Genomic DNA, 26025 nt, shown 5'->3' with positions numbered 1-26025 from the left:
ATCAATCAGTTGCATTTTAAAAGCTCTTTTTACATCACCAGTTCACACAGTGCTTACAAAGATGCCCAATTAAAAAAATAAGATTTCGTAGCTCATCACTTTAGGAAACTTATTTCATATGGTTAATGCGCATGAATCACTTAACTCTTGAAATGTACTAGCATTCTATTTGATTTAAATACAGTATCTGGGCAAGTGAGCAAGCATTATGTAATTAGTTATGATTAAGTCTATGATGTATGCTTATACCTGTTTGCGTTGGAGTGGCTGGATAATCTCCTTGACACACATCTGCAGGTCCTTTATGTAGTCCTTTTCTGTCTGGAGCAGCTCTTCAATGACCTTTGACCTTTTCTCCAACATCCTCTGCTCTGGGTCTTCGGTGGCTGCTACGACCGGGCCTGACTCCAGGGACTTGGGCTGGGTCGACAGGAGTGTCATCTCTGAGAGATACCAGAGAGGGCAGGAAAGAGGGAGAGAAAAACACAGATGTCAGTGAACTCATAGTTTGTGAATGGAATTGAAGGTGAATACCAGATCACAATTTACTGATAAGTAGCTAGCAATTTAGGTAGTAACAACAAAGATTGTCTAGCAACTATAGCTAGCTCAATGATGGTGGTGTTTTTACAATTTTGAATGGAAATCGTGTGCAAATGTGGGTCTAGCTAGCAAGCTATATGGATGATGGATCAGAATCTTAAAGAAATATGAATATTCATAATGTTATCCCCAAATGTATTTGGTTCGGTTAGTGTGTTTTGGTGAGAGATTGTGGCCCCAGCAAAAGCTATTTTTAATGTAGTTATGAGCAATTATGATAAAGAAAAACACGTAACAGATTAATGATACTTCAGCATCATTGTTTATTAAACTCAAGTGAAACTAAAATGGCTGTGCATATGCTTTAAGCGACAGCGGAGAAGCCAAGGGCTAGCTAGTTGAGCAAGACTTTGATCTAGATTTCTAGTGTCATTGGTTGGCCTCTGAGGTGGGAAGAAGAGTCCCGGGTTCATGCATTGTTGAGCCTACTGAATAGGTTAGGGCCTGGAGTGGATTTTGTTCTTTTGTCTATAGCACAATGGCCTGTGATAGGCATCAGAGGGGAGAGATATGGGAGGACAGTATCAACTGGAGGAAAGAGGACAGTGGGGATATTCTGGAATGAACTGGGGTGTAAGGAAGTGTCACATGTAGTTCAGTTGGAAGAGGATAGTATGAAGTACGAAGAAAACATTAGAATATGTGTGGAAATATAAGCCCTTACTACTGTAAATCACTCAAGGTAAGTATCTTAGTGGTTTCAAAATGACTCAAATGTAAGTAAGGAAAGTAGCAAGACAGGACGTAGAGTTCGAGTTGGAGAGCAAGAGAGGAATATGACACAAATAATAAGATGACCAGACTTCATCATTTTCTGGGTACAGTCCCCGCTATGGGTAGCCTGTCCCCAGCTATAAATCTCCCTTGTTAGCCCATGAAAAATCAACGTTAAATCACAGATTGTATTTCAGTAATCAAAAGCATTCATCTAATGACAAACTCCTGTATTTTTTTTCGAACTAAACTTCTTATGACATTGCATTCGCAAGTAGGAATCATTATAACCACTGCATAAACAACTGTGCCCACGGCCTGTGATTTTTGCAATGCAAAACCCTACCATTACTTCAACAGTCTTCCCAAATAAGATTCATCTGAAATTATTATATTTAAACCCCCAAGCCTTCACCTAGTAAATTCAGATTCAGCCAAATTTGGAAGCCATTGATGTGGGGGTGACACTTGAAATTAGTCACCTTAATGAATAATAAATGGTGGGATAAGGAGAGCAAATACAATCAAGGAGAAAGGACAGAGTGGAGCTTGAATACTGTAGGATTAGGGTAAATGGCATTTGGGCGGTAAAACAGACTAAGGATGAAGGCAGGGATACACTGTATATTATGTTATGAGATTGGCAATTATTAGTGGTGTATGTCCTAGTATATAATGACAGTGATTATCTACTCGGAGGGGGTCTCAGTACTAGATAAACAGTGGGTGGGAAAGTCACCAACCCCTTTTAAAATGTTCCCATTTTCTTGCCATACAGCCTGAAATGACAATAAAAACCTCACTTGGCCCTTTCTAGAGCTAACACCCGGAAACGGATATCCCGGCACTGGATGCTCTCTCAGCCTTTTCCATGATGAACAACGTTGATGCCTCAGTGAGGCCTATTTCAGCCTTTCAGCCTGCCCATCTCGCTGAGGCACAGACCTCACTATTCACAGTTGTAGCTCCTTTGCCCCTAACCTCACAGGCTAATAGCACAGTTATTGTTGGGAGTTTTATGGTTTGTAATGAGAACACCCAAAATGCTAGGAAAGTTCTCGGTTGTCTCTGGGCCTATCCCATTAGTACAAAATGGCGCGAGAAGTTCAGACGTTTTTGGTCTCTGCATGAAAGGATGGAAAACCACTGCAGATCAAACAGATTACTTTGATTGTTTCTAGAGGAAACCTGAACTTTTAAGCTGTGATGGATGTCATCCAACTGAAAAAGTTGGACTTTCATCCAGTATTTATTGGACTTTCATCCAATATTACCTCAGCTGAAAACCATTCAATGATGGGAAACTACTAGCTCATCTCAAACAAATAAATTCAAGGTAACCCTTATTAACTACCTTATTACAATGCATAGGCTCGAGGAATTTCCATCTATGGCAACCTTTTAGGTTCCTGCACTTCTCACATCAAGAAAGTATCACAGTCCAATCTTGCAATAGGCCAATACGCTGATATTTTCCTTCTCTTAGAAACATGTTTATCTAACAAAATGTCTCAGCCCCAAGGACACAGATTGCATTGGAAGATTACAATGTGTACAGAGCAAATAGGAAGGGTAAAGGGGTTAGAGTTACTATCTTTACAAATAAAATACCTATCAATAACACTGTTAAAGTCTCTATCTTGAAGCAATTCAATATCATAGCATTAAGGCTTAAGCTAGGAAATAACTCAAAAAATGAACTATATTGGGTGTATATGGTCCACCTTCTGCCAAAAAAGTTCACTTGATGAACTCACTGACCTAATAGCAGCCCATTCAATATCAGAGGTGATAATCCTTGGTGGAGTTCCCAGGACTCACACTGGACATCTGTGTTGATCTCAACTTGAGCCAGCTAATTACCAAGCCTACACAGCCAAATCTAAAGGATCCTGATTAACTCTTATTGATTTTTCAATGACAAATACACCTGAGAGATAGGTTGCCAGTGATGTTTTTTCTCTGGATATTAGTGACCATGGTCCAATTGGCTGTGTCAGATACATCAGGATGGCTTTTTTGAAAACTGCTAAAGGCTTGAAAAATAGTACTTCTTCCTCTCGGTCACAACAAATACAGTCAGCTAATGGAAATAAACAATTAAAAGGCTATTATTGATGCAGTGAATCTTAATTGTATTTCTTTTAGCTTTGTTTTTGAAAGAACAACTGTTCATATTCCCTCTGGGATGGAGCAAGGTGCAGTTGTTGATATACATGACATTTCAAAAAAATATGGTCAATGTTTTGGTTTTAGCCAATTCATTAATTGAGTGAGGTTCTGGATGCATTGCTAGCTATGGACACAAGGAAACCCACTAGGGCAGATAAACTGGAGCCCGGTTTCCATGTATATTAAGGGCGATTTATTGTTAGCGCAGTGGTCCAACTCTATGCTCTGGAATTATTCCAAATGAAAGAAAAGCTGCTCATGTTTGACCACTAAATACAATATGGGGGAGATTAGTGACCTTAACAAAAATCCCTAAATCTCTATATTGTCCTGTCTATCAAAACTTCTAGAATCACTGGTAAAGGTACAGTTACAGTCTTAAATATACAATTACGTAAATATACAGTTATGGTCTCACTTATTTTGAATTTATACTACTGTTCACTGCTCTGGGGTCACATAGCAATGTCCGTGTTTTCCATGAAACCATACATGAAATTAGTTTGAATAGAAAATAGTCATTGACAACATTAGAAATAATTTTTATTTTAATAAAAATGTTCTTCAAACTATGCTTTCATCAAAGAATCCTCAATTTACAGCAGTTACAGCCTTGTAGACCTATGGCATTCTAGTTGTAAATCTGTTGAGGTAATCTGAAAACATTTCATCCCATGCTTCCGGAAGAATCTCCCACAAGTTGGATTGGCTTGATGGGCACTTATGTACACTCAAGCTGCTCCCACAACAGCTCAATGGGGTTGAGCGCCGGTGACTGTGCTAGACACACCATAATAGACAGACTACCAGCTGACTGCTTCTTCCCTAAAAAATCCTTGCATAGTTTCTTACCTTTGCACAGAAGTGCACATCAATCAGGGTTTAGGCCAGGGCACAGGTATGTGATAGCCCCAACAATGATTGTAAATGGGCTTGACAAAAACTTTGCTGTGCTTCCTTGTTTATAGACCTATCAAAGGCCTTTGACACAGTAGATCACTCATTATTAAATGGCAAGTGTTAATACCTGTTTATGGTTTCAGAACTATCTAAGTGATAGGCTATTGTTACATAATGGCTACAGCTCAAATTTGCTTGAAGTGCACAGAGGCATGCCACAGGGTTACATTTTGGGTCCTCTGTTATTCTCTCTGTATATACACTGAACAAAATTATAAACGCAACACTTTTGTTTTTGCCCCTCTATGTACACAAAAAGCCTATTTCTCTCAAATATTCTTCACAAATCTGTCTAAATCTGTGTCAGTGAGCACTTCTCCTTTGCCGAGATAATCCATCCACCTCACAGGTGTGGCATATCAAGATGCTGATTAGACAGCATGATTATTGCCTGGTGTGCCTTAGGCTGACCACAATAAAAGGCCACTCTAAAAAGTGCAGTTCCATCACACAGCACAATGCCACAGATGTTGCAAGTTTTGAGGGAGCGTGCAATTGGAATAATGACTGCAGGAATGTCCACCAGAGCTGTTCACAGTGAATTGAATGTTCATTTCTCGACCATAAGCCATCTCTGACTTGTCTATTTATGACGGACGCCGCATGCAAGCCACACAATACATAAAATGAGTACTATAAGTACTGTAAGTGAGTACAGAAAGTGAGTACTATAAACAAATTATCTTCCTTATAATAGGCCTTCATGATTTTAAAAAGTAGCCTTCTAGTATTGAGCCATTCGGTATTCACGCATCTTGAAAATGCATTAAAATGTTCAGTAACCCTGCATTACCCAGGACAGGACCAGAGATTTGCTAAATCAATAAATAATTACATACAATCTAAAAAATAAAGGTCCTTCAATGGTTCTTTGTGGCACGTAAGGTTCCATAACAAACTCTTTTTCTATCAAGAACCAATTGTCAATGTTAAGGGTTCTTCAGGCAGCTACAAGGTTCTTTGTAATTAAAAAAGGTTCCAGGTTTTATCAAACTGGTTCTTTAGACAATGATCAGTGACAATGGATGTTTGCATTATGTCGGGTATGCCTACATGTTAAATAGAATTTATATATTAATAACTTATTTGAATCTTTCTTTAAAAATTGCTTAGTACACTCCAAACAAAAGAAACATTATATAATTTATTGTTGATGCAATATCATTTACATGTTTATCGTGATATTGGTGATTGTCCATACTGCCCAACTCTAGACTGCAATTTTTCCGAAATGTATGCTGTATAGTTATTTATATTCATCAGGATGCTTTACTAGAATCACTCAAGAACAAATTCAAGAAAGAAAGAGCACCCCTTGGGAATATAGAAGAAGTAACACTGATCAAGCAGAAGTACTTTTCTAATAAGCTGGGAGGAAAGGTGGAGCAGCCAATCAGCAACCAGAAACTATTGTCAAGAAACGAATATCCATAAGTGTTTACTTTCCAGTAGATCAGCATTTTGTGTGTTGAACCAGTGTTTTCTGACACCATTCCTCCATTTCAAATATTAAAACATGTTTTGGGGAAATGTCATACATATTCTTTGCAACACCACACCTCATTGTCCTAAAAACCCTAACTCTACTTATGATCCCAGTGGAAGTGGATGACGGTGAAGATGAGAGAAGCATCCATCATCACATCGAAAATATGAAACTTGAGTTACAAAGACCAAGGCCAAACCTTGAACTCATCTGCCAGGGACTCCAAAAAACGAAGTACTACAGGAAACAGTTCATTCAACAGACCAATTCCCCTGCCTCTGCCTTCCTTTACTGGTGAGTGTTAATTTTCAGCAACTGTGTATATGTATGATATATGCATGTTTGATTGCTGAAAACAAATTTACCACATGTACCTTATACATCAGTGCAAACATACTGAGGGATTTATACAAGACATGGATACCCAACTATGCAGCCAAACACCCAGCCATACCTAGAATAATTTATTTACCGTAATTAATAAAATAGAATAAGAATTCATACCATCTAGTCTGACTGGAGAATCCTGAGGCCTATATTACGAAGCAAGTTCAACATGCCCAGGATTTCTTTTTGTTGGCTGGCTTCACTAAACCTAACAACCGCAAATCACTATCGCACACAAACATGATTTCAGGATAATGCTTTTTTTCCAGCTCCTTGAAGAGGTGCAATACGCCATGAATGTTGACAAATTGCCTAAAATGGCAGCCAGCATTTTGGAAAGCACCCCCAAGAGCCAAATTAAAACATTGTGTCTGAAAACACTTGAAAACTGCCAGGCAGGATGAGAAAAGAGGTTTGTTACTTTACAAAACACAACTTGGTATATTATTGCTAATCCACAAGTAGACCTACACCTAAACCTTCTGCATTCAGGTTTAATACCCTTTTATTGTGTTTCAGGTCAAATGGTCAGTTCAGTGGTCCTGTTGTTGCCAACAGTCTTTAAAGAGAATCTCTCCCAACTCTTTGTTATTGAAAAGGTACATTTAGATTACATTTTTTGTGACTAAATCACAAATTACATATCCCTTTGTCATGACTGAAAAGAAGTCAGGCTGTTGGAGTAGACAGCATTCAGTCGGAACCACTGGAGTTGATTAAAGGGGTCCCTCAAGGTTCTATTCTTGGTCCGTTACTGTTCACTCTCTACATAAACAGAATTAAAGTCCAAAAAGCTGTTGCACTCACATGTTTAGATGACTGACAAATTAATCAAGTCTCTGCACATAAATATTTAGGGATATGGCTGGATGATAAACTGTCCCTTTAAAGTACATTTATATTTCCTAGACAAGCAGCCTTCCTGGACGAATCTGGGAGATGCTGTCTAACCCAATGTTAGTAATACCAAATCAAGTCAACAATGTTGTTGTTTTTATGATCAGATTAATTAAATAAATTATTTGATGGATTTATTGAATAGTCAAACTATTCCTGAGCTAGCATACATGATGGAACTTTTTTACTAACCAAAATGTCATTGATTAGTGAATCAGCTGTGCTAGTTTAAGGCTACATTTATACTGTCACATCTGGGTGTCATCGAGGAGGGCTTTGAGAAACAGTATCTATATGTATTGGAGTGTATTAATGCTAAATTGTTTCTCCTCCCGACACCAACCGTGGTGATCACAGATTGTGTAGATGGAAGCCCGCTCAGTGGAAGTGTAAATGTGAAGATGGATGGAAAGGTCATGCTGATTGATGATGGTGGAGTAGATATTACACTTGCTGTGGCATAGGCGCCGATTTATGTTTTCCTCCGTGGGTGCTCATAGGCGCACGCCATTTTTATATATATATATATATATATATATATATATATATATATATATATATATACCTATATACCTATATATACACATATATATATACATATATAAACGCACTACGCACACCTATTCATTTACTTATTAATAAAGCCGTAAAGTAGATCTTTCAAAATGTACCACTTATCACAAATACAGGATTGGAGATGAAAAGTTTATCTGACACGTAGGCCTAACCGCAATCAGTTCGTGGGAAATTAATGTTTTGCGCTATTATCTAAATATTGATTAAAAAAAAACGACATAGTTTCTGGGAGTTTCTCCCTAATTTCTGCTACGAGTTTTTGATAGTGGCATTTTTTCATCTGAGAAACGCTGTGATTGGTGGATAGGGAGCACCCGGAGCAGGCGACTGGTTATGTCGCTGTCACTAATATCGACATAACCAATCAGTGTGACAGATGCTTAACATATCACCAACGGCAAGTTTAATTTTAAATGAATGTAGCCTACTGGCGGTCTAGCACACGTGGGTGCTCGTGCTCGGTATTTTCGTGGGTGCTCGCTATTTTCCGTGGGTGATAGAGCCCCGGAGCACCCACGGTATCGGCGCCTATGTGCTGTGGCATATTCTTTGTATCACATATATCAAGTTGAGTATCCAAAGAACCTCAGGAAGACCATGAGCTTCCAAGAAGCATTTGTCTTTAAGCGCAAAACACATGTACCAATTGCTATGCAGAGGGTTTACAACTCTTTGTAGAGAACCAAATTACATAGCAATGGAAAGTCTACAAGCATAGTTGCACACACATGTTGTTTGAATCATTCATACTTACAAACATTTCATCCTGTTATTCTACAGTACCACTAGTTTTCACATTGTTTGTCAAAGCACAAGGCTGATACAAAGCCCTTTTCTCTTCTGTTGTGAAAAGGTTTATTTTTCAACACCTTTGTTCAAGTTGAGGAACAAGTTTCAACACCCAGTTAGTAAGTACCCCCAAAAAAATTATACACATGCCTTTCTTGACAAGAAAAGGTGTTTTGCAGTTGTTCCAGCGGATTGGTGTTAGTCAACCTGAAGGAAATGACTAAGTACAATTCCGAGACTAGGGTAGATCGCTACAGCCTAGTCTCGTACCAAGGCTATTTGCGAGGTAGGACTTGAGATTCATTATTGTGTCACTATGTTGGGCTTTATAATAGATATTTTGTAAATAAATATAATTATTTCAGCATTAGGACTTAAGTATTACATTACATTATAACTATGTATTATTCAAAAGCTGTAACTACATTTAGGAAAGAAAGTTTGATCCTCAGGGCATGGAGCCCTTTTCATTAAAAAAAGTTGTGTACCACTTTTCTTCAAAGAGTTTTAAATACACTTAAATGTAATGCAATGATGAGTTGTAAATAAAAGAGCAACATTATTAATACAGAAACATTGATTTATTATTTCTTAATCCACCTTGATTGTTCAACTTTGAATTACGAAATATATAGTTCCCTGGAAAACCAAAAAGTAATAGGTTTTTTAGAGAATCATTGTATATATATACACTCACCTAAAGGATTATTAGGAACACCATACTAATACTGTGTTTGACCCCCTTTCACTTTCAGGACTGCCTTAATTCTACGTGGCATTGATTCAACAAAGGTGCTGAAAGCATTCTTTAGAAATGTTGGCCCATATTGATAGGATCGCATCTTGCAGTTGATGGAGATTTGTGGAATGCACATCCAGGGCACGAAGCTCCCGTTCCACCACATCCCAAAGATGCTCTATTGGGTTGACTGTGGGGGCCATTTCAGTACAGTGAACTCATTGTCATGTTCAAGAAACCAATTTGAAATGATTTGAGCTTTGTGACATGGTGCATTATCCTGCTGGAAGTAGCCATCAGAGGATGGGTACATGGTGGTCATAAAGGGATGGACATGGTCAAAAACAATGCTCAGGTAGGTTGTGGCATTTAAACAATGCCCAATTGGCACTAAGGGGCCTAAAGTGTGCCAAGAAAACATCCCCCACACCATTACACCACCACCACCACCCTGCACAGTGGATCCATGTTCTCATTTTGTTTACACCAAATTCTGACTCTACCATCTGAATGTCTCAACAGAAATGGAGACTCATCAGACCAGGCAACATTCTTCCAGTCTTCAACTGTCCAATTTTGGTGAGCTAGTGCAAATTGTAGCCTCTTTTTCCAATTTGTAGTGGAGATGAGTGGTACCCGGTGGTGGTCTTCTGCTGTTGTAGCCCATCCGCCTCAAGGTTGTGCGTGTTGTGGCTTCACAAATGCTTTGCTGCATACCTCGGTTGTAACGAGTGGTTATTTCAGTCAAAGTGGCTCTTCTATCAGCTAGAATCAGTCGGCCCATTCTCCTCTGACCTCTAGCATCAACAAGGCATTTTCGTCCACAGGACTGCCACATACTGGATGTTTTTCCCTTTTCACACCATTCTCCTAGAAATGGTTGTGCGTGAAAATCCCAGTAACTGAGCAGATTGTGAAATACTCAGACCGGCCCGTCTGGCACCAACAACCATGCCACGCTCAAAATTGCTTAAATCACCTTTCTTTCCCATTCTGACATTCAGTTTGGAGTTCAGGAGATTGTCTTGACCAGGACCACACCCCTAAATGCATTGAAGCAACTGCCATGTGATTGGTTGATTAGATAATTGCATTAATGAGAAATTGAACAGGTGTTCCTAATAATCCTTTAGGTGAGTGTATTTCCATGTCACCATTAATGGTTTTCTATAGCACCTGACTAAAATAGGATGACTAAAAACCGACGTTACTTATCTCGGCAACATCACGTCCTGTATGCCAGATTGCCAGATCATTGACAGTAAACCGTGAAATACACCCAAACGCTATTTCTTCTATACAACCCTATCTGTAAATTGACTCGCCCATGCCCATTGAAATTAGACCAATTTCAGGGGAAACCTGAACACTGCCAACACTGGCAACACTATATGAAATATGAAAAAAAATTCATCCTACAGTCACATTCGCAGCGGTATTTTGCTGGTAGGCTATTTAGCGTATCAGCACAAAATTATGTTTTACCATGCCGACACAGAGGCGTTGTGAAGGCAGCTGCCTTTGAATTTTATTTGCAGGAATATCCATGGTAGCCATACTGAAATGTACAAATTACAGTAGACAGAAAGAGTGTTGTTTAATAATATGCACTGTGTACAAGCTGTCACTGATTTTTTTAATATATTGCCTGCATAAATAAAACAAAAGAAAGCACGGTTTTTAGCAGACTAGTCATATTGTGGAGTTGTACAAGTTTTAGTTCAATTCATTTTGGTCCCTGTATTTGTAAGCAGTATGTGATCATAAAACTGAGAAGTAGTATGTTATTGTGTCCTTAGACAACTATGCAGATTAACTCTATCCACATAAATCTCCTCCCCTTCTGCTGTACAGGGGGCTGTCTGATCCCTCTGTCAACTGTTCTAGTGTGTCTGCATTTAAGCATGTATGAATGAGTGGGTATGTGTCAGTAATGTATGGTCCTAATGATGCCATATCCAACAAAGGAAATAACCATAGCTATAAAAATAGAATGCATGTGAGGTGACACAATGAGATATTAGAAGCAAATACTGAAACTTGTATTCCGATTCTGCAGTCATATAAAAAGATTGTATGGTGCACTAGCACTAGTCCACATTTATTCCAGGGTAGAAATGTGTGGAAGGTTAACAATGGCTTTAACATTAGGACTGCTAGACCATTCAGACCCCCAATATCTGCTAGAGGTGAACGCCGTTTCACATAATAATGAATTACAGACTTTGTTTGTTTTGAATGGTTAATGAATTTGAAAAAATACAAGAATGTGTTTGCATTGAAAGTCTATCATATGAAAAAAACCTGATTAATACGAAGAACGATTATTTCTAAGAACACAATTATTCAAAGATAAATACATTAGTTTTCATTTTACATGATGTACAAGGTAAAATAAGAAACATTATCGACTTGTCTACGACGATCAAATGATACATGCATGAATAGCCATACAAAGGCCGTATAGGATAAACATGATACATTTTCAAGAATGAATAACACAGGCTACAGCCTATTCATATGAATAAAATTGATAGGTCCAAGGACATGTAGCCTCTCTTCAAGTAAAAAGGTAACTTTTTCCGGAGCTGTATTCATGATCCTCAATCTGACGCCATCTCATCTAAATCCTGCAACATCTGCAACGCTGATGTTGGGCGTTGAAACATCGGGTTCGATTTGCCATTGCATTTTCCAAGCTGAGATTATATAAAAGGCCTACCCTCTTCATCATTACACTTCAGCCACATGCATGTGTGTCTGGGTTGATCAGTTATCGCTCATTCGTCCATTGATGTCATTGCTATTTCATTGCGATTCATTAGATTAGATTCTACTAATTAGATTATAATTCTGCTGTTTTACAAACGGTTAAAGGGATCAGTCCTTGGCCCACTCTTTTCCCTCTACACAAGTTCACTAGGCACATGGCCTGTCCTGTCATTGCTATGCCGATGACACTCAATTATTCTTCTCATTTTTACTCCCAGGAATGCCTCCCCGTTCTAAGATCTGTCCATCACCATTGACAATGCCATGGTGGTCCCCTCACAGAGCACAAAGAACCATGGTGTGACACTCGACAAGAACCTGTCATTCTCTGCAAACATCAAAGCAGTGACTTGCTCTTATAGATTCATGCTGTACAACATCCACAAAATACAACCCTACATTACACAGGAAGCGGCTCTGGTTCCAATCCAGTCACTTGTCATCCCCCGTCTGGACTATTGCAACACACTGTTGGCTGGCTCCCCACTCGCTACATAAAGCCCCCTGCAACTTATCCAGAACACTACAGCCCATCTTGTGTTCTACTATCCCAAAATCACCCATGTCTTCCAGTAGAAGCTTGCATCTGCTACAAGACCATGGTGCTTGTCTATGGTGCAGCAAAGGGAACTGCACCTTCCTAGCTGCAGGCTATGCTTAAACCCTACAACCCTTGCCATGTACTCTGATCTGCCACTTCATGTCTTTTGGCCACCCAACCCTCACGGGTGGGCAGCTCCCGCTCAGCCAAGGCAAAACTTTTCTTTGTCTGGGCACCTAGCCGTAAGCCTGTGAAAACCTACATCTTTGATGAGTATCTTTATTAACTTGTGTATCCCCCCGCACCAGCCACACAAAAATGTACTTAACTTAAATTTTTCTGGCACTGACTGTCAACTAATGGCTTTGATTAAGGAAAGTGGACTTATTATGATTGTCAGATGTTGGTTTTCCAAGACACCTTAAGAGGAATGTACTGATTGTAAGTCGCACTCAATGAGAGCATCTGCTAAATGACTCAACGTAAATGTAGTACTAGCCTAACTACACAGCAGCTTAGTGCGGAAAGCAAATCTTCCATACACAAACATACAATCACACATGTTAATGGATGAATTACATGTATGCTTGTGCCAATCAAAACTTTTCAGAATGCAGGTTCTCATCAGGAAGTCACAGCAATCACTATAGCAAAATATAACAAAAAACATCACCGATCGTGAATGACAATTCTCCATAGTAGCCTATTAACCAATTAAATGCAATCAGATTCACAGGGAAATGCATTTATATCTTCTTGAGTTAGAAAGAGTAGGTTGGAAGTGAACTAGTGCTGTTTTGAATGATAATAAACATTTTAATGAAACCACAAAGTATAGCCTAATCTCCATGAACCGACCTGGATTCAAACTCTCAAGCTTTGGATACAAAGTCAATTGGGCTGACCACTGCATCGTGCAACAGCTTGGCAGGGCAAGTCAATTTTACAAATACAAACACATGTTCATGTATCTATGCTTCTTTGCTTGGGTCAATCAAATACATTTCGGAAAAGAACATGCAAACTGCTTTGGAAGTTTATTTTTTGACTGTGCAGTGTCACCTTTGAGGAAATGTTAATGAAATGTATACTTTTTCATAAAATGTTGTTTTGCCATATTTAGCCGTACCAATGTTTTCCTCCACCCCTAGTACATTCATCTACTTTTCTCCATATCTCCTTATAGGAACATCACTGAAAGACATCATGTGGCTCAATCAAAGACAACCATGACTACACATAAAATTGCCTTGTAGCATAATCAGTACAACATTGAGGCTTAGGGAAATGAAACAAATCATGACTACATTAACTTTTTTAGATCTTCCTTGTCCTTCAATCCACACCATGGTGTGATACTATGGGAATTTGGTACACAAAAAAAAAAGAAAAAGAAACATTCCTCATGGATGTGAGGAAATCTCACAGCCCTAGAAATCTCTCAGACAGATGAAGTGCCCCTTCATCAGCTGGTTAACAGGTTTTTGTATTTGTACTATAGAGGAAACCAATGTTGAACTTGCACTTCTTTAATAGCTCAGTTAATGTTTAGCTATTTGTACTAGCCATTTCAAAATCATTAATATTTCATTTCTGACCCTGATAAAAGAATGCATTTTAATTGGTTTGCATTTAGCACAAGATTAGGAATAGAGGGTATCTTCTGCAAAGCAAGAAAATCAGGTTTGTTGTAACAAGTATATATTTATTTTACTATCTCATTTATATAAAAGGTAAACCATAAAGGGCAGAGTATTAGCATTTTGCCTAAGTTTGAATGTGAGAGTAATTTAAATTGTCTAGTTTATTAAATACTGCGTAGATCTTGCATTCCTCGTTGCATACCCCTTTGGAGATAGGTGAATGTATTCCTTATGCAAGCTAGTTCTTTAAACCAAATTAACGCCTTGGAGCGATAGAGCACAAATATTCTCTAGATCTCTTAAAGTAAAACATATTGTAACCACCAGTCAAAGTTATTGTGATTTGGTTCAAATATTCCTTTGCCATGTAAGCTGACTACTACACAATTCTACAGATTGCATGGTATTTGTATGACAAGACTTCAATTAACAGAAACCAACTCCACTAGGACATAAATGCAGGGAAGATGCATCAATAACAATGTCATATTTATCTTAAAAATGTATTTCCCTATTCTTAAAATTACAATGAAAATATATAGTTTTCATTTAGAAGAGATACATTGATGAAGAATAAAAAATGTAGGTAAAGTGAATTAAAGAGTAAAACAAAGTAAGACCCACCTGTAGCCAAGCATGAAACGTTTTTCCTGTCTGTCCCTAAAGCATAAATTCCCACACCCACAAAGATACAAAAGATAAAGTCATCCCTATGTCGTCTGTTCTCCAAAGGCGGAGTAAATTCCCATGTATGCTATAGCCTCATGGAGGGGTTTCTCTATCCGTCCCAGTGCACAGGCTCTCATTAGCATGAGAATGGCTGGAAACCCTCTATGATTACACACAACTCCAGGCACACAGTAAAGACTTGAACTGGAATATATCTGGACTGGAGTACACATGTCTAAATCCACTCATAGCTATACATTTCAAGCCAATACTTTAGAACTAGTACTATAATGCCTAAAGTGGGAATCATCTGATGATAAGAAAAAAAAGGATAAAGCTGGAGAAATGGAAATATTCAAAAATTCAACAAGAGCATAGGTTTCAAGGCCTGATAGACCATGATATCAGAATTATAGTTTGAAGGGTGTTTTGAAACTGCAGCTTGTTTGTATAGGTTTATTTTGTAAATCCAGCTGATTAGGGTTCTGACTGGGTACAAAGTAAATGGATGAATATAATTCATGTATAGGTCTGTATGCAACTGGTGTAGATTATAAGAGTATAACTATCAAGGAATTACAGCACACATTTTCATACTTTTAATAAGAGGGTGAATACCATCAAAACCAAATAGGTAAATCCAGATACAGTGGGGAGAACAAGTATTTGATACACTGCCGATTTTACAGGTTTTCCCACTTTCAAAGCATGTAGAACTCTGCAGGAAACGTATGATCTCTGTAATTGCAAACCAAGGTTTCTGTACCAAATATTAAGTTCTGCTTTTCTGATGAATCAAATACTTATGTCATGCAATAAAATGCAAATTAATTATTTAAAAATCATACAATGTGATTTTCTGGATTTTTGTTTTTGATTCTGTCACTCACAGTTGAAGAGTACCTATGATAAAAATTACAGAGTTCTACATGCTTTGTAAGTGGGAAAACCTTCAAAAAGGGCAGTGTATCAAATACTTGTTCTCCCCACTGTAGATAGGTTTATTAATCTGGATTTTGCCTTTCAGATATGATTAAATGCATAGACATTTACATGTTCTCCTCCATTGGATGGACAAATCATTTGATATATTTCCATATACAGTTGTGCTCAAAAGTTTGCATACCCTTGGAGAATTGGTAATATATGCATAATGTAGTGTATTGCCCCCTTTAGCATCAATGACAGCGTTGTGCTTAGGGTCATTGTCCTGCTGGAAAGTCCAAGAGCGTCCCATGCGCAGCTTTCATGCAGAAGAATGCAAATTGTCTGCCAGAATTTTCTGATAACATGCTGCATTCATCTTGTCGTAAATATTCACAAGATTCCCGTGCCATTAGAGCTCACACACCCCCAAAACATGTGAGCCACCACTATGCTTCACAGTGCGGATGGTATTCTTTTCACTATAGACCTTGTTGACCCATCTCCAAACATAGCGTTTATGGTATGGTCGTGACCATAAAGCTCTATTTTGGTTTCGTCACTCCAAATTAGTGTGCCAGAAGCTGTGAGACGTGTCAAGGTGTTGTTGGGCATATTGTAAACAGGCTTTTTTGTGGAATTGGTGCAGTAAAGGCTTCTTTCTGGCAACTCGACCATTCAGCTAATTTTTGTTCAAGTACTGACTGGCATTTGCAAGGCTTTGGATATCTTTTTATATCCTTTTCCATCTTTATAAAGTTCCATTACCTTGTTACGCAGGTCTTTTGACAGTTTGTTTCTGCTCCCCATGGCTCAGTATCTAGCCTGCTCAGTGCATCCGTGTGAGCGCTAACAAACTCATTGACTATTTATACACTAAATGCAATTTAAAAAGCCACAGGTGTGGGAAATTAAACTTTAAATGCCATTTTAACCTGTGCGTGTCACCTTGTGTGTACCGCTGGCTAGCACATGGTGGTCTGTACAACCCTCCAAGGATATGCCTCCCCAGACCACCGCTGACCCACCGCCAAACTGGTCATGCTGGATGATGTTGCAGGTAGTATAACATTCACCACGATGTCTCCAGACTCTTTTGCGTCAGTCACATGCTCAGTGTGAATCTGCTCTCAGCTGTGAAGAGAACAGGACGTCAATGGCGGACCAGCCAATTCTGGCGTTCTCTGATGAATGCCAATTGAGCTGCACAGTGCTGGGCTGTGAGCAAGGGTCCCAGTAGAGTATTTCGGGCCCTCATGCCATCCTCATGGAGTCTGTTCCTGACAGTTTGGTCAGAAACATACACACCAGTAGCCCGCTGGAGGTCATTTTGTAGTGCTCCTCCTGTTCCTGTTAGCACAAAGGAGCATATACCAGTCCTGCAGCTGGATTGATGCCCATCTTTGGCCCTGACCAGCTCTCCTCGTGTAATGACCCGTCTCCTGGTATCTTCACTGTGCTCTTTGAGCACGGTGAAGACACAGCCAACATTCTTGTGATGGCACGTACCTATTGCCATCCTGGAGGAGCTTTACTGCCTGTGCAACCTGAATGGGCTGCAGGTACCGCCTCATGCTACTAGTAGTGACAAGGGCACTATCAAAACGCAAAACTACAGAATAATCAGTCAGGAAGGAGAGAGAAGGAGGAGAGAATGCAAAACCATTCCCTTTTTGGGGGTTGTCTTGCTGTTGCCTCTCCAGTGCACCTGCTGTCACTTTCATTTGCACCAAAACAGGTGACACTGATTCAAAAACGCTTATGCTTCCTAACTGGACAGATTGATATCCCTGATGTCTAATTGACTTGAAGTTTAATTGACTTGGTGTTTTACTATGATGATTACGTGTTCCCATAAAAAAATTTTTTTACCACTCTAACTTTCCATTTAATCAAATCGATAGGCAACTCCAACACTTCTTTAATTTATGTGCAACTACTTAGGGTCTCAGTTCAAACATTCTGTTGAGAAAATAATTAGTCAAACATTCTTTCTGATGTATGTGAATTCCTGAGTCAAGTTTTATGTGGAACGTGCAACATGGTCTATAGATGTCCTGTTGAGATTGTGTTTCAATGTAAAGTCAAAGGTTGCACACAATCAGTGTTGTGTGCTCGGCCCAAAGTTCACACAAGAACGCCCTGCTGCCATGGTAACCCTCATAACATAGGGGCCTCGTAATAGGAAGCCAAACTTTGGAGTGTGGGGAGTGGCTTTGCTGAAACAGTCATAGATAGTAGGATACACAGAAAAAATGTAAGGAGAATAATGCTTACAGGTTGGCATGCTTTTTTGCAGGAGGTGGAATAAAATAATTTATGATTAATGTAATTCAGTAGACCTAACAGGTTCTAGAGGAAGAGTAAGTTACAGACAAAATAATAGCTAGTAATAAAATAATTATATTTTATGATAATTATATGACATGCATTTGTATTTTATCAGAACTTAGATATCAAAACTAAGTATATCTTAAATGTTCAATTATTGATGTTTATTTCTTCTTTGTAAATTTGAATTTCATGCTTGTTTTATTAATGGCTCAATCATGTTTATTAACATATTAGGTGAATAGTAGGTACAGCTGTAGTTTTTCCAAAAAGTGAGTGTGTGCCGTGCAAATGCCTGTGTTTGTTTCAGAGATTTTCTGCTGTGTTCCTGACCTACATTAGCTGACTAATTCCCTCCTCGGCTCGTGACCTGAGGCTTTTGTCTGCCAGGCTGGCTACTTTACAGAACGTTACCAGAATGTTTTGAAAATATTGTTAGAGGGTTTTCTGCTTAATCCTCCCTCCTGCCCCTTAGCAGAAGCAGCTGCACAAGGATTACTACAACCAAGAAACGAACCGCAACAGGCACAAAGACGCACATGCACTCACATGCACACTCACGGAACAACATTAAATTAAATTTAGCCTCTCATTGGAGGTGTCAACCTAGACCTCAACGGAGCCTGGGACTAGGCAGAAATCACTATCATCTCCTCCTCCACACAATGCTGACACAATGGATTAATAGTTGGACTCCACATATGGGGGAGGGGAAATGTATGGTCACTGTGTCTGTGTGTTGGGGAGGCAGTTGAGGGGCACCACCTGGCTTCTGAGATTCTCAGACACAAATTCCTTAGGAAGGAATGATGATACAATGGCAATCAGAGGTGCTTAACACCAGCCACAACATTCAGACAGTTCAACTAGCCAGGAAAAAGGCTTAGTCTCACTTTGACAAAGTGTCTAGGAGCAGATCCAGCCATAAAGGGATAGTTCATACAAACAATAAAAACAAGCATTGAAAAATGTCATACTGGTAACACTAACCTGCAGAATGGCAGAGTAAAATAACTTTTGGATGGTGGAAGAAATTATATTCTATGATTAGGTTAAAACAATCTTGTAAGGCAATGTTAACTACCCAGCACAAAAAGAGAACTGAGTTCAGGCATAACTTTAGTAATAAATTTATGGATATATACTGTACATATGTAACTATTTTAAAATTGTTTAAATTGAGCGTATGGCACTAAGTGCCCATTTCACTATCTGCATTGCCCTGATGTAAGAGCCACATCAAACAAAAGCCTTGGAATTAGACATTTTTATATCCTCGTTACTCTGAGGTGTGTATATATATATATGTTGCTTGATATAAAATGCTCATTTATTTTAAACTGCTAAATCAAAATCTTTGGACGTCTGCCACAAATGCTAAACGGCAGCATTTGGAAACACAAGTAGAAAGTATTGGTTGTTACATGACCTATTCCATAGCTTGAATAGAGTTAAAGAAACCAATACACAATAATGTAATTCAGGGAAACTATGCCTTTAAGACAGCAATGAATTGTGTCTTAAACAGAAAGTCATGTGATACACTTGAGCAAGACAGGTTGCTGTCAAGTGACGCTTCTTATATGCTGTTTTGAAACCAGATAACAACAAAAGAAAGAGAGAAAAGAACACGACAAAAACCAAAATAACCCGCTCAACTGGTTCCCCCAGTCGGAAATAATGTCCAAGTGTACCTTCCTAACAGAATAGGAAAAAACACTAAGCACTACAAGCACAAGACTAGGTCACACATAATTCGAGTGAGTGAGCGGCCTCATTGCATAAATTAACTAAAATATCTGTATCCACCATTTCAAAATGTTATTTTAGAAAATTATTTTAACAATGCTTTGCATGGACTTTTCCTCCGAATAAAACAGTCTGCACTATCTTCTACAAAAAGATTATGCAATAATGGAAATAAGAATTATCAGGAAATAGATTCCAAGTATTTTAGATTGCTTGTCAACAATGAAATACTTCAATGACTATAACTGGTATCCACACATTTGTGGGGTGCTAGCCCCATATTTTTTTTACAATCAAGTGTCCCCTTTTGTTTAGTTTGAGCTGATTGTAATTATTATATGAATGGCTGATTCTAAATCAGCACCAAAATGGGACCCTTGATTGCAACCCTTTGGTCTACTTTACACACTTATCTCCATACCAGCCATGTTTACCTTGTTTCTGCTTCCTATTGATGGCAAACTCTGACCTCCGCAGAGATGAGGGGGCTGTCTTTCTGTAGAAACTGTTACGGTCAAGGGAGCCCATGTAGAGGGGCTTACGTGCCCATCTGGGGTGGTTTACCTGCCCCCTAAGGCTACCAGAATTTTCACAGTCCTCAATGTGGCCCATTTCATGGTCAAGAGTGGAAGAGTCATCATAAGACTGACGGTCCTGTACCAGCACCTTGCGGTATGGGTTCTCAACCCATTCCTCAAAATTCTTCTTCCTGCCATTGGCGGGATATTCTTCATATTTGGAATCGACCAATATTGTTTGTAAATCCCTGTAAAGGTATTGTGCCCTGCGGTCAAAGTGCTCATTTGCACTCTGGTCATAGTTTTCCAATTGCTCTTTGCAATTGTAGTGGTCATCTTCCTTACAACCATAATGCTCCTTTCCTTTGCCATTGTGGTGGTCATTGTCTTTGAGACCATAAGACTTTTTAATATAATAGTGGTCCTTTTCTCTGCACTTATAAAGGTTCTTGCCTTTACGGCCATTATAATCCTTATTTCTATGGTCATAGAGGTCTTCTTCCTTGCAGTCAGAGTAATCTTCCTTGCGAATACAGTGTTTTTTCACATAGTGGTCCTCTTTTCTGTGGTCTTGTCTGTGGTCCAAATATTCCCTTTTCACATGGCCATTATTGCTCAGGCGCCTACAGTCCAAATATTCTAGTTCTCTCTGGTGGTACTGGTCAGCATTTGTGTCATCACAGCGGCTTATATCTTTAAGTTTGTACTGGTCCATGTGATCATACTGGTCTGACTCATTGTGGTCTTGACTATCATGTTCTCGATAATATTCCTTTTCCCGGTCCCAATAGTTCTGTTTTTTGCAGTCATCATGGTTACCATCTCTTCCTTTGTAGCGGTCACACTCTTTGTAGCAATACTCCACATCTTTGCGGTCAAATTTGTCCCTCTCTATGTCATACCGTGTTCGACTTCTGTGGCCATCACTGTTGTCACTGTTTTGTGCCTCACAGTTGTGTTCCTGGTAGTTGTGGTCCTCCGGGCCTTGGTAGAAGAAGTGATCACCAGTCCATTCTCGCCCTTTCCTGGATTCCAGGAGACCATTATCTGAGGCAGAGCGAAAATAAATGTCCTTGCTTTGGGGCCTAATGTTCCTATTGAGGACTCTGTCATAGTCCTCATACTCCCAACTGGCCTGCCTCTGGTTGGCCCGGTAGTCCCTTTGCCCTTGATCAGCCACGGAAACAGGGGCCACCCCTGGCATTGAAACTGGTCCATAGCGTTGAAAGCCAACCACCTGTTGTTGCTGTTGAAACTGGAGTTGATGTAGTTGTTGCAGATGGACCAGCCTCTGCCTCTCCCTGGACCAGCCACAGTCCCCCAACTCCTCAACACTCTTACCCCTTTGTGTAGGCACCCCAGGGCCACAGCTCCAGTCCAACGCTCCAAATCCGCCCAGGTGGTCAATAACTACATGACCCTTCATGATGCCGTTTCTTACACAGTTCTTAGTTATTGTTCTACCTTCCTGAACTATGGCATTCCAAAGCACAGTGTTGTAGGAAACACAGCCACTTGTCAGACATACTCCGTCACTCCTCACAGAGCTGCCTGAACTGGACTGCCCCGCTCAAGCACCTCCCGGTATGTGTAACCAAACCCTTCTCTCCCCTGGCAGCCTCAGCAAATTATGTTGAGGGGAGGGGCTGGTGGAGGAAGGAGGGACTATTCTTGCTGTCATTCAATGGAATAAAAGTGGTGGATTACAAACACCCTCTTAGCCTTTCCATTGGTCAGAGGATCTCTTTACTGAAAACCCCAGGCTTGCTGGGACAGATTTTCTACTTCAGAGCAAGGATATTAACTCTTTAAGAGAATACCTTTCACCATGTGTGAGTCTTGGCACCAATCAGCTTTCATTTCAGAGAATTCATTTTCCCTCCTTATTTTTCAGTCCAGTTTTCATTTGTTTTATAGACAATTCTCTAGCCATACATAACTATATTATCTACATTTCCATGTGTTTTTTATATTCCCCTGAAGATAAGTCATAAAAGCTTCAGCATGGTCAGCGTAAACCTCGTCAGGACCTAATCAAGCGAAATACTAGCAAATAAACGGTGATTGTGGCCTTGTTGCCCTACATTTGAAGTGAACAATGAATGTATACATTAACATATTCACATGATGTAACCAGAAAAGCCTTTAATGTTTCACTGGAATATCTGAAGTGTGTTTGTGTGTATGTGTGTGTGTGTGTGTGAGAGAGAGAGACAGAAATGGTGCTACAGAGGAGTAAAAGGCTTTGTAGAGGACAAGGTCTGATTATTCTAGAATGTACAGTGAACTGGGAAGGGGCTGATGCCACTACAATGGTCTATTGTTGAAAGCCTGTCCCTGGTTTTAGGGTCAATGTTATATGTCTGTCTGAGAAAAACACCAGACCTATTCATAAGCTTGGAGAATAACATACCCCTTTTCCTTTTCATCAAATAGGCAATTATAAGAGGATCCACTTTTACAGCCCCTTGTTCCCATACAAACACCCCAAGCTAACTGTCCACCTCCCACCAATCCAGTACTGTGAAAAACAAACAAAGCTTATCAAATTAAAAACCTAAACAGACTAATTACTTTACCAAAATAAATACAGTTGTTGAGCACTAGGTAGTAAATATAAAATATATAATTGTTGTTTGTAATGCTTTTTACTTAATGATAAGTAGACCTGCTTCTAGCATTTATTTGCCAATATTGATGGTGATGGATTTTCAAAAACAACACAATACATACAGTATATCTATGTCCTCTGCTCTTTTGCCAAGCAATGCTGTCCTACAACACTGCTTTCTCAAGTATATTCCACGAAAGTGTCAAAATGTACGCACTCATTATTGTAAGTCCCACAGGATAAGAGCATCTGCAAAATCACTTCACTCTAAAACTGATAATGATGTTACGGCGCCTCCTGAACTAGCGTCCTGAAACAGGCTACAAAATACAGTTAGGTCCGGAAATATTTGGACACTGACTTTCAGCTTTAATTGAAGGAGTTGAACAAAAATATTGTATGAAACATTTAGGAATAGCAACCATTTTCATACAGTCCCCATACAGTTTCAGGGGCTCAAATGCAACTGGACAGATTAACCCAATCATAAATAAAATGTTAATTTTTAATACTTTGTCGAGAATCCTTTGCAGGAAATGACTACTTGAAATCTAGAACGCATGGACATCATCAAACGCTGTGTTTCCTCCTTTGTGATGTTTTGCCTTTACAGCAGCAGTCTTCAGTTGTTGTTTGTTCAAGGGTCTTTCTGCCTTATGTTTTGTTTTCAGCAAGTGAAATGTTTGCTCGATCCGGTTGAGACCAGGTGACCGACTCAGCCATTGCAGAATATTCCACTTCTTTGCCTTAAAAAACTCCTTGGTCGCTTTCGCAGTATGTTTTGGGTCATTTCCCATCTGTAAAGTGAAGCGCCATCCAAACAGCTTCTCTGAATTTGGCTGAATCGGGCTCTTAATGTTCCTGTTATCTCTCTGATGGAATTTTTTTTGCAGCCTAAGAAAGGCGTGTTTCACTTGCACTAAGAGCTCCTTCGACTGCATGTTGTGGGTTCACAGGAACAGCTTTCATATGCAAATGCCACACCTGGAATCAACTCCAGACCTTTTACCTGCTTAATTGATGAAGAAATAACAAAGGAAGAGCCCACACCTTTCCATTAAACAACTTTTGAGTCGATTATCCAATTACATTAGGTCTTTTGAAAAAGAGGGGGCTACATATTAAAGAGCAATAATTCCTAAAGCCTTCCTCCAATTTGGATGTGAATACCCTCAAATCAAAGCAGAGAGACTGCACCTTAAGCCCATATTCATTATTTAACTGTAACTTGAATATATTTTGGCATACAGCCAAAATAACAAAACTTGGTTTCAAGGTATCAAATTTAGCGTCCAATTATTTCCAGACCTAACTGTAAATCTACTGATCAAACTATTGGAGCCCAAAATAATAAGCTTTTCCATCACTAAGTTAACAAGTATCTGATTATCAGAATCACATGTTACAAACAGATACGATTAAGAATATGAGCATGCCAAAATCGGCGCACCTCTACTGAATAGCATTAAAAAAGTCAATATTGGATGACAAGAAATAATCAACAATCCCTACAGATTCAAATAATGCCACAAGTCACCCTGTGTTGAATCATACTGACACGTCATAGAAAATGCTCTCATAAATCAAGGTGTGGCAATGAGCTTCCATTTGAATGAAAAATATGCAGAACAAGACAAGAACAAGTAGAAGTGTAACAAAATGACAATGGGTTGTATACTATACAGTGGTTAGAAGCCACAATTGTCTCTCTGCTGCCACTTTATTAGGTAGAACTATCAGGTACAGTAGGACACCCTTTTGTTTACCGAACACTCGGAATTCTTCACAAAATGGATTCAAGTGTTATAAACAATCCATAAGGATTTTGCTCCACATCATTGCAAATGTGCTCTATTCAACTGAGCAGGCCATTGGAGTAAACTGAACTCCTTGTCATGTTATTGGCACCAGCTTGAGAAAACGCGTGGTTTGTGACATGGCATATTGCCCTGCTAGAAGTATCCATTTGGAAATAGAGAGACAGTGGCCATAAAGGCAACCCTGTTTAAATAAAAACTGGTAAGTTCCTCCCTCTAGTGTCTACAAAGGGAAAATCTGAGACAATGTATAACTCCAGATAACCTTAGCTGCTTACTTTAAAACAACTAGCTACATCTAGATATGTCCTCTGCGAAAACAAATATTTTGCTTAAAAAAAAAGTGTACAGAGTGTCAGACTGAGACCAAGGTCTCTTTTAGAGCTGAGCCCTGTGCACAAAAATCCTAATGACATAGAAACACAGTTACACAAAACAGTTGCATTCAACAACGATACGTTCATTTAAAATGCTCAACATTTTCCAATAGAAACCAAGATATCAAGTTTAAGGCTTTTTTGGAACTCATTCCACAAACGAGGGGGATGATACACAAAAGCAGTATTACCCAACTCTGTATGCACCTGGGGAACCTCCAAAGCTAACCAATCCTTGGAGCGCATTTTATAACCATCAGTAATCCAGGTTATTTTAGAGGAGAGATAATTTGGTAGTTTGTGCATTATATCCTTATAGACAAACATCAGCCAGTGTCAGTCCCATCCAACCAAAAAGTAAATGCAGTGATGCATACAAAACATGGCACTCATTATAAAACAAAGAACTGCATGACTGCTTCCAAGGGCCTCAACACTGAAGCCGATGCATGTATATACAACAGATCACCATAACCAAGTGCATACGTACAAGTAGTTTCAACAACTTCAGGTCTATGCTGAAAGGACAGACACGCTTTGTTTCTATAAAAGAAACACATTTTAAATCTCAGTTTCCACACCAAATCTGTAATATGTGCTTTGAAGAAAAGATGTTAATCATCCCAGATACCAAGGTATTTATAAGATTGAACATGTTCTATGACAGAGCCTTCCAAAGTACTAATCGTAAGCTCATCCACATGTTGCTTTCTGCACTTTGAAGAAAATATGATCTATTTGGTTTTACTT

The 26025-nt window shown here is 39.2% G+C and overlaps 1 protein-coding gene across 5 annotated transcripts in view; it reads right to left on the bottom strand.

The window, feature by feature from the left end:
* dnmbp (dynamin binding protein) overlaps positions 1 to 26025 on the bottom strand; it is a 122807-nt gene that overhangs the window by 21993 nt on the left and 74789 nt on the right. For 4 of the 5 annotated variants that reach the window (XM_010897567.4, XM_010897564.4, XM_010897568.4 and 1 more), the window contains exon 5: positions 250 to 443. In XM_010897567.4, the coding sequence (XP_010895869.2) occupies positions 250 to 443 (194 nt within the window). Of the gene's footprint in view, positions 1 to 249; positions 444 to 20386; positions 22050 to 26025 lie in introns of those variants that run through there. The other variant, XM_010897569.3, reaches the window with a different exon arrangement.

The sequence above is a fragment of the Esox lucius genome, chromosome 5 (genome assembly GCF_011004845.1).
Source record: "Esox lucius isolate fEsoLuc1 chromosome 5, fEsoLuc1.pri, whole genome shotgun sequence".
Lineage (NCBI taxonomy): Eukaryota > Metazoa > Chordata > Actinopteri > Esociformes > Esocidae > Esox > Esox lucius.
This window is presented reverse-complemented; position numbering and strand designations above follow the sequence as displayed.